The sequence below is a fragment of the Fistularia commersonii genome, chromosome 7, assembly GCF_037954325.1.
Source record: "Fistularia commersonii isolate RoL2024-O1a breed Wild chromosome 7, RoL_Fcom_v1.0, whole genome shotgun sequence".
NCBI lineage: Eukaryota > Metazoa > Chordata > Actinopteri > Syngnathiformes > Fistulariidae > Fistularia > Fistularia commersonii.
Window position 1 is genome coordinate 19,192,752 of NC_141290.1, and position 9,889 is coordinate 19,202,640.

Below are 9,889 nucleotides of genomic sequence, written 5' to 3' on the forward strand. Positions count from 1 at the left end.
TTGGGAAGGTGTTTTACTTACCACGCACCAGCTTAATTCAAATAAAACAAGTACTTACAACATTAGCATGTTTAAAAATGTAATAATTCATTGTTCAGTTACAAAATCCACAGGTTATTTGCTTTCGTGTTTACATTATTTTGCTTTTTTTTTCACGTGATGAATTACTCGCATGAAAGATAGATAATTGACTGGCAGCATTGTGTTTTAAACTGTTTTTGCACACCTGATATGTATATTTGGTTTTTAGAACATTGGTGTTGACAGTTGTGTGCATGTCTCACATCTACTATTCACAGGAAATGATTTGGTCATTTATTTAAGCATGTCATGTAGGGAGGACATGAACATACATGATTTTTTTTAAACACACAAGAGGTCATGAGCAGATAATGTTAACATAAATTGCAATACAATTTCTTTGCAAGTGAAAGTAAGCGTAATAAAACAGTATGTGAAAAACTAAACAAAACACTAAAATAATTCAATGTACACACGATCATTCTGTCAACAAGACGAAGAAAACATTGTTGTAATTTGTGGCGGGAGGGTTCAAGATACAATTTTCAACTTGTTGCTCACCTTTACTGTCAGTATTTGTACCAATAAATAAAAATCTTTCCGGCACAGCTTTATATATTCACATGTCCTTCAATGCGTGGCGTGCTCGAGGACATGCATACATTCATCGCTACATTCTGACTTTAAGCCATTTCACACACAGCATTGATTGTTTCTTTTCTGAAAGAAATAAAAATGAGTTTTTCTTTTTCTAGAAATAAGATTTAAGTGGCTCTTAAGGACACTACGACAGATTCAGCTCATTTCCAAGCATGAAAATGTACATTTTAACACACAACTTCCTGTGTTTTCCAGTGACCCCATACACTCAGGTCACGATTAATGGGCGGCGCACCTACAGCACAACAACAACAATATCAACAACAATAACAACAACAGCCACAACAACAACTTATAAAATAAATACACAGACAACAACAAAGGAAAAGAAAAGATACGAGAGGATGTTCCCAGGCAGCTGGGCGATGTGCTCTGAGAAACTAGTTTGTGTTCAAAGTATTGCGAAAGATGTGAAGCTCTGGGTGCTAACATGCTAATGTTATAACTGACCAGGGCATGTTTAAGGTCACATCTGCAAGGCGTGCGTCAGGCAAACACTCCTGACTCGTGTTGGTCAATCACATGAGCAGATGACAAATTAAACAAGTTTTCCACATTTTTCCTGGAATAACTTGTCGAAATTTCCAAGGACTATATCAAAAGAAAAGGCTTTGTGCGAACACCGGCTAAAGGATTGGTAGCCTAGCGTCCACAGGGCGAGGCTAGCTGCTATGTAAGCGTCGACGCTGTGGAAGAAAGTGCTGCTAAAGTAACTATGATGCAAATTTCACAATGAACCCGGTGTGTTTTTGTCATCCCATTTTCACATAGACTCAAAAGTGGTGGGAGAAGTTTACGTTGCACCACGGTCAACATTTAAGACATTTTTTGTGTTTGGTGAAACAAACATGAAGGTCCTTGTAAGAAAATGGTCCTCTGCCGTGCGTTACCTTGCTCTCATAAACTATTAATAAGCACAGTTTTAAAGTAAATTGTCTTTATCAAACGTGCACAGAAACTAAGTTGTGCCAGTGTTGTGTTTATGTCCGCAGAGGCATGTGGCCATAAAATAGCTGACGCCGACACTGACTTTGAGAAACCAAACCCACAAAACGATTTGTACAGACATCTGACCTTTATGGACATTTTTTGGGATTGCATATTGACGTCCAAAAGCAAGACTTCAAATGCCCTCTGTGGTGCACAAACTGCCGAGTAAATGTGTGTGTGCGTGTGTGTGTGAGTAAGTTAATACATTGTATTAAAGAAGTGGATGCAGGCTCAGTGAGTAAGTGTAGAGTTTTGAAGGCCATATTTGAATCCTCAACAGTGACGGCGTCATGTAGGCCAGGGGTCGGGAACCTATGGCTCGCGTGCCAGGTGTGGGTCTTTTGATGACTGCATCTGGCTTCCAGATAAATCTTAGTTGACAAATCTTAACATAATAAAAACGTGATAAATAATTCCGCCTACATCCATACATTTATTTGATAACACACCTGTTCAGGGTTGCGGATGGCTGGAGACAAATCCCAGCTGTAATTCAGGGTACGGGAGGGTCCGACTTCAAAACTCTTATTTTTATTGGATAATGCTGCTGTCTACACAAGTTGTTGTGAGGTCAAGAAGTAAACTTCCCACTTTCTGAAATAGTCAGCTAGCGAATTTATGCTGAACGAACCCTTCTGACTATGAGAACGGCAAAAAGTACCTTACATTTCAACGGGAACGGACCGAGGAATTCGCCCTTGTAGAGCGAGCAGGTTCTGCAGTGTGTCTAATATGCATTGATAAAATTTCATAGATAAAACCGTCAAATATAAAACGACACTTCGAGACATGCCACGCCACATTTGCTTCGAAATATCTGGCGGGGGGATAGCGGGCGGAAAGCATGCCAAGAGTGCAAGCATCAATTCTGTGTATGGACCCGACAATGTGACTGGAATTCGTCTGGCTTTGCTGGTTCTTTAGCAGCAGTGAGGAACGGAAAGCCATTCACAGATGAATGGATGAAGCTTAACCTCACTACGTACCAACTTGACTGCAAAGCCATCACCAAAACCATGTAGCACCAGAAGTTGCATTAATGGTAAGAAGTATTTTAAATATCATTAGTCAAGTCCAGTACAACAATGTAGTTAAAAAGAATCAGTTAAGAGACTTATTAATATTGTTGGTCTTACTTGAAAATTCACACACTGAGTTGTATTGAGTGTTAAAAAAATATTATATGGCTCTCACAGAAATCTATTTTAAAATATGTGGCTTTCATGGCTCTCAGCCATAAAGGTTCCCGAACCCTGATGTAGACGACGAAATCATCTAAAATTATATTTTAAATGTGAAAAGTTTGAACTATTTTAAGTCCATGCTGGGTGGAAAACCCTCAAAACCACCGGCGGGACTAAGAACTAGTCACTTAACTTTGACAATCGGATTTTTGCAGTACAATATCGGAAGGGATAAAGGTTTCAGGTATGTCAACATTAGTTTGATTTTTCTGTGTGTGTGAGTGTGTGTGTGTGTGTGCGTGTGTGTATGTGTGTGTGTGTGTGTGTGTGGCTACATTGCCCTTGGCCAATGGCTCTCAACAAAACAGAAAGTATCAGCATAACAATATTTAGTCAGAGAGAATTTACAGTATTTGAGATTAAGGCATATTTTCTCCATTTATGACATAAATCACATCTTCACATATAATACCGTGTAGCTGCTTTTGTTAATAAAGGTTTGTTAAGTCAAAACCAGACTGTTTTTCACACTTTTAGTATCTACAACAAGAACCAACTGTAATGTGAACTTTACTGACTTACAAGCCTGTGAATAGTCATCGTTGTTTTTCCCCATTAACCCATTAACTTAATTTTGATCCCCTTTTTTTAAATTGTATTTATCTTTTTTAAAACGTTGCTTCTGTTTCAACCATCGGCCATTCCTTCTATTATTTCCCGTGCTAGTCTTATGATCCAGTGTAACACTTAAATGTCATGTAAACACCATCCACTTCCATCTGCCCTCACAGGAGTGGTTGATTGACTGTGTGTAGAAATGATTAGAAATAACTGATTATCAGGCAGGATGGGATAGTTTATTGGATTCTCTAATGTTTCCATGAAACCCATTTAACATTTTAAATCATATTTCCGGCGTTGACATTCAGCCAGTATCTGTCATAGCACAAACTGGCGTGACTTTTAGAAACAAACCACCTTCCTGCATGTTTTCCAGATGTGGTCGACTGAACACATTCACTAAAAATGAATGGCTTCAAGCTGAATATGTGATTTATCCTGGTCTCGACATGTGTGCGGTTCTAACTCATTTCACTGTGGAAAAATCTGAACTGATCTGGAAGCAGATGGCAGAATATAAATCATCTTTATCCTACACAGGCAGAAATACAAATGCTGACAAATCAGGTTTGGGTCAGCAGAGGAAATTGTTTTAGGCTACCAGTGTCAAATCAAGTAGGACTCTTCACCGTCAACAGAGACATATTTAAGTCCTGCAGCCACTGACCTCAGTCGTGTCCTTTGTCAACAAAGCCCTTTTGTCCATTCACTGAAAAATACACATCTACGCCTCGGTTTCCCCTCAGAGGGCAAAATCAACTGCGTCCATCGCTTTTTTTAATGGCACATGAAGCAGATTTAAACCACAAGAAAGAGCAAAACTCCCAAAACACAACCCAATCACTGCGATGGGCTGCCTGCACTCACATGAAAACAACCAGGGTATCTGTCAGGGAAACTTCCTCACCATTGAGCACCAACCGCCTCTTCGATTAAGTCAGTGTAAAATACAATTTACGCGGTCGCACGTGATCTACTGCTTCTTAAATACTACATTCGGTCCGACTGAGCTGAAGAACCAAAAAACATGCTGACACCTGCCGATGGTTGTTTTTTTTTTACATACACCATTTCCATCAGTCACATTCCTCTGTGTATCTTTACAACGGAGATCCTGCTCTTTTGCTTGCAGGAGGTTGGCGGAGGCGACTGCCGAGCAACCTTGTCCGGAGTCAGGCTTTTATTTATTTCTCTATAGCATTTCCAGCGTTGATACTGCCTTTGCACATAAAGCTAGGATAATTGGGAGATTGACGGTAAAAAAATGCCAGGAGGATTTTCCTTCTCGTAATTCTGTCGGATGAACGATGAAGCCAATCTATTTGTCCAACTCACTTTGAAACAAATGAGCGAACTCGAAAAGACAGGCAGTGTTTGGTCGACTTTAACGACAGCGGTCTGGATATTTGGATCCATATTGATTATTTTTGATATTCGATCTTTCTCGGCTACTGTATTAACCGACAATTTCTCATCTTCAAGCTTTTCTTCCACCATCTGGACAACTCTACACAAACAACACCGACATATTGTTTGCATGAGCTTCTATCTGAATAAAGTAATATATAATTACCATATTATGTGATATTTACTGCAGGATTACAATGTAAGATTACTGTGATGTAGTAGTAATGTTAGCAATACAGCATCAGGTAACTTTGTTCGTGAGGTTCTGATCCTGTGGTTGAAAATGGTTATAATTTATGAATGATTTTTTCTTGTAGTTCTGCAACATGCCACTACAGGGCAAATGTACCTGTATTAGATATGAACATACCGTGTAACTGCATCAAACGATCATGTGTTTTTTTTAAATAAATGCATTAATGTATTTATTGATATAGCTATCCAATAAAAGACTTCACAAGTGCTGACTTAATTTTTTTTCTTTTCTTTTCTACTTCTACTGTTTTGGAAGCAGCAAACCAGTCAGAGGGTGGTCACCTAACAGCATGGTAGCCAGTTTAGTACATTCAATGTAAGACAAAACAGACAAATAGTGATGGTCGGCTCTGACACATTCCTATATCGCTTTCTCTTCCGGCAGCAGCAAGAAATATATCATGATATTGAGGGCGGCGGTTGTGAGCACCTCCGCTGAGCCGACACTACTGCATCAACAATGTGCTTTTTGTTTAAGATACTCCGATTTACATATGGTCCTCTAAACAATCGCATATGACTCTCCCGTGTCCGAATGTGCTCTTTTGTTGTCCCTTTGGGGCTCAGCTCCATCGTCACCCTGTTAAAACCCCAAGCAAATGATCAGAACCAACATCCGTCCGACCTGTTTCTCGCCTGTCTTGAAATTCGGCTATTTCAAGCACCAATTTGAGGGCGAGGACGAGCTTCTCCTGTCAGCTCTGACAGTTGACCTTTGCCCCCAGCTCTTTTGCAGGAAGGTGAAGAGCAAGGAGTCTGTTTGGACTCCGTGTGCAGCAGCAGCTGATAAAGAAGAAAGAAGAAGAAGGAGAAGCAGCAGTAGCGGGGCCGGGAAGTAGACTCAGTTTGATTTGGAGTCCTGGCTCGTCCCGGGCTGGGCATTACTCTGCCTCTCTACCTGTTCAACCAAAAGGTCCTCACCTCCGTCCCCGCCCTCGCCCACCACCGCCTCTCCGGTCACCAGCTGCTTCATCCTCATGTTAATGGAGCCGTAAGTCCTCTTTGGGCGGACGAAGGCGGTCCTGCGGCGGTATATCTCCCCGCGGCAGATGGACACCATGAGCAGCACCGACAGGAACATGCCGCCCAGAGTCAGCAGGCCGAGGCCTGCGATGATGCACTTGTCCAGGTGGGAGCCTAACTGAGCGTAGTACATCTCCAGACGTTCCATCTGCCGCGCAGACACCGAGTCCGGGTCCACCTTGGCCTCCCTGGGGATGGTGTAGGCGATGACCACCAGCACGATGCCGCTCACCAGAAACACAAGTGCGAAGATGAAGCCATAGTCAGCGGTGTGGTCGTCCGCTGAGTGGATCTCGGTTAGGTCCTGGTTTTCCTCTGCCCTTCCCTCCTCCTCGTCATACGAGCGAAGCGTGACCTCCTGACACTGCGAGAAAGACGGACGGCAGACTGAAACATGAAACAGCCATGACAGAGCGCTCAGAGGGTCAGAGGCCATCGGAGAGGAAGAGCAACGATAGATCTTCATTAAAAAAAACTGTCCCGGATTGACTGAAAAAGGGTCAAAGATGAGTAAAACGGGAAAACAAATCTAGTAAAGTGAAAGAATCCCTGTAAGTTATCACTACATTTCTATCAGATGAGGTGTAAACATGGCACAATATAACAAATATGAAATAGAAATGGATATATAGAAAAATATATAATATATTTAAATGCAAAATTTAGACTCCGGGGCACAAGGTGGCAGTTTACGTCTCTCACTTATGGTTGACAGACTTGATGCATTATTTTGAAAAAATGTGCAAAAAAAAACATCTGACAAAAAATAATATGAAAAGGGATTTAAGGGATCTAAGAGCATGAAAATGAAGACTAATAGAAATTCTTGTGGGGGGAAAAAAAAAGACGTAAATTAACTGCACAAGTTATTTGAAAATCAGCAAAAAAAATGAATAAAGACCGATAGAAAAAAAGGAAAATAATGAGAGAACAGCAATGAAACAATTCAAATCAAGTGTTGCTCACAAAAATGTTTGGTTTAGGTGTTGTGGCCTTTGACCTCTTGAGGTCCAAACAAAGATTTGATTTAACATTTCAAGAGGAATTTTAAAATGACGGCATTCAGACGGATTAACTTTTTGGAGAACACAAGCGCCGATCGGCAAACACTACCTTGTTGTTGCCTGGGGTGGATGCCGGGCAGATCGTCCCCTCTGTCGCCCCCTGGTGGCCGGAGGCCTCGTCATCCTGCAGGTAGGAGACGTTTTCAATGCCCCTGTTGGAGCAGCCCAGTGAGGTCGGCGTGGCCTCTACGCCTCCACCCAGCTCTTGCAGCTCTACAGCGTTAAGAGACTCCATGGCAACCTGATGGAGGAGCTCATGTCTTCAACACCTGAGGGTGCATCTCCCTCCTGGAGGACAAAACTTCAGTGATAGGAAAAGAAAAAAAAAAAAAAAAATCAAGAAAAATTCCTACAATGAGCAGCATTTCTCAAACTGCCCCTGAGTAGATTCTAAAGGGTGGGGGGGGCAGGAACAGTAATTGTTGATGATTTTAATTATTTCTGCATTTTTTTTCAAAGTTGACTTCAAGTGACCTGTTCTCGGTCCCAGATATCATGAAGCTTTGGTGTGGATGACTCACACACACACATACACACACACCATGAACATCATCTGAGTCACATCATCCAATTTCGCCATGTTTTTATAATTAATTTCCATCTCACACCTTTTATTGCTGTTGATGGAGAGAAAACCAGGTACTAAATCCTAGAACCATCAGTCAATAGCAACACACACACACACACATATAACAAACACACACACACTGAGTTTCAAGGTGGGCCCAAAGTACAGGTTGCACTTAAAATGCAGCTTAAATTGTATGTATTGACAATTACAAATAATGATTGGCATAATAATTACAGTAATCCCAATACCAATAATAATACAAATATTTCAATGTTTCATTGTTAATAGGAATTCTTTATTATATTACAATGGAATATAATAAAGAATTATAATAAAGAATAGAATCCCCCCGAGGGAAGCTCAGCAATATCTGTGGCTTTCCGCGGCAATAAAAAAAAGTTAAGAAATCTATATTTTTAAGTAATAATCCGTTGTCTTTCGTGCCTAGTTTTCTTAAAACCGTCACACGCAAGCCCGCAAGATACCCCGCAACTTTGCGCCTTTATCTCCGCCCCTGCACTTCCCCCCGCTCCCCTCCGGCGAAGCCCCGCGCCTGCGGGAATCCGCGGCACGGAGATCCACGCCGTCCACGGCCACGATGGCGGCTCGCCCGTCACAGTCTACGTGACCTTGCGCCAAAGTGGCCAAACCCTCGACCAACGACGCTGTGCGTGTGCGTGTGCGTGATAATATCAGGATGAGCCAGAACAGAGAAACACCAAACCGACTCACGCGTTATCGACTGAGTGGACCAGATGGCCGAAGGAAAAAAGTGTGTGTGCGTGTGTGTGTGTGTGTGTGGGTGGACAGTGACACACCGGATGGTCTCCTGCCGGGAGGGAGGCGATTCTTCGGGTTCCGATGCCTCTAGAGGGGAAACACCGGAGCTTGATTCGGTAACCAGGCAGGCTGTTAGCAACCACCCCGCGCCTGAGCGAGCGCCGCCGGTCGGTGAACCGGGACCCGACACGGAGAGCCGGTCGTTGAGCGGGTCTTACCTGAAGCCGAGCCGGGAGATGAAGAGGCGGACGACGGGCAACATCCGGATCGATGGAGGCTGCTGGAAGATGTGACAGGAGCGGAGCGGAGGATGAGGTGGGTTGACACTGAGCCTGCGCGAAGCGGCGTGTAGTTTCCCAGCTGGTTGTCCGTGGGTGAGACCAGGTCGGCCGCTAGGGGGCGCTAAACTCCACGGACACACGCCACGGCACAATTAATTGTGGAATTGAGAAATACAGTCACGCGGTCATTCAATGCGCAAAAGCTACATGCAACTTACAATGTTGTAGGGCTGGGGATCAAGTTACGTTTGTAACTGAAATCAAAAACATTCTTATGGTGTTCAAACATATATAGTCGACTGTAAGTAAAGCATGTTAAATTAATTACTTTAGTCTCTCTAAGCCTGTGTACTGGGATCCCCCCCCCCGTGGGAGGAGGCTTTGCAGGCCTCATCCAGACCTTCCTGTCACTGGTTCACGCAGAGATCCAAGGGCCGGGTGGGACATAGAACTATATAGTCACCCTCTTAAAATAATTGCCGAAGTAATTTTTTCAGATTTTTCAGGAAATACAAAAAACTGGACCATTTGACACTCTCTTGACATAGGCAATTTCTACTGAAGGGGTAGAATGGCACAATCTGTTTTAACTGAGGATGTAGGCAATTTTGCCAGAGGTGGTCAGCATCATGAGGAGATGATTCAGGCAAAAAAAAACATTTTTGTAAAAGAAAAGACTTAGGCGATTATTATAAGAGGGTGACGATATGGATCATGAGTCTGTTCCCTTTGTCGTAGTAGAGACTTGGCCCGTGTTTAACAACAACAAATAAAAGGACAAAGATTTTCTTTTTAGTCGCAGGAGCTTCTATGGCCAGCATCCCCCCTCCCAGCAACCTGGTAAAAAAAACAAGTTGGTTTTAAGATGTTGTCTTCACGGTTTAATGAAATCCAGGGTTAAACCCAGAGTGTGTTTCGGAGAAACTAATATTTCTAGAGCTTGTGTTCTTATTCGATATTTTACGTTGCAGTCAGTGTTCTAAATGCCATTCATCCGGCTGCGATTGACCAGGTTAAATAAATGTTAAAATG

General features: G+C 42.6%; 1 protein-coding gene across 3 annotated transcripts; it reads right to left on the reverse strand.

Annotated features, from left to right (window-relative positions):
* Positions 1–71: 71 nt before the first annotated feature.
* Positions 72–8,958, reverse strand: tmem74b (transmembrane protein 74B). 3 transcript variants are annotated; one of them, XM_086150175.1, is made up of 4 exons: positions 8,795–8,843; positions 8,529–8,663; positions 7,275–7,526; positions 72–6,525 (listed from the first exon to the last, which is right to left on the reverse strand). In XM_086150175.1, exons 3-4 carry the CDS (start codon positions 7,458–7,460, stop codon positions 5,980–5,982), a joined length of 732 nt encoding a protein of 243 aa, XP_086006301.1. In that variant the 5' UTR covers positions 7,461–7,526; positions 8,529–8,663; positions 8,795–8,843; the 3' UTR covers positions 72–5,979. The 3 variants fall into 3 exon arrangements, with proteins under 3 accessions (XP_086006301.1, XP_086006299.1, XP_086006300.1); XM_086150173.1 differs by lacking the exon at positions 8,529–8,663 and having other exon boundaries at positions 8,795–8,958; XM_086150174.1 differs by lacking the exons at positions 8,529–8,663; positions 8,795–8,843 and having other exon boundaries at positions 7,275–8,211.
* Between the last annotated feature and the right edge of the window lie 931 nt (positions 8,959–9,889).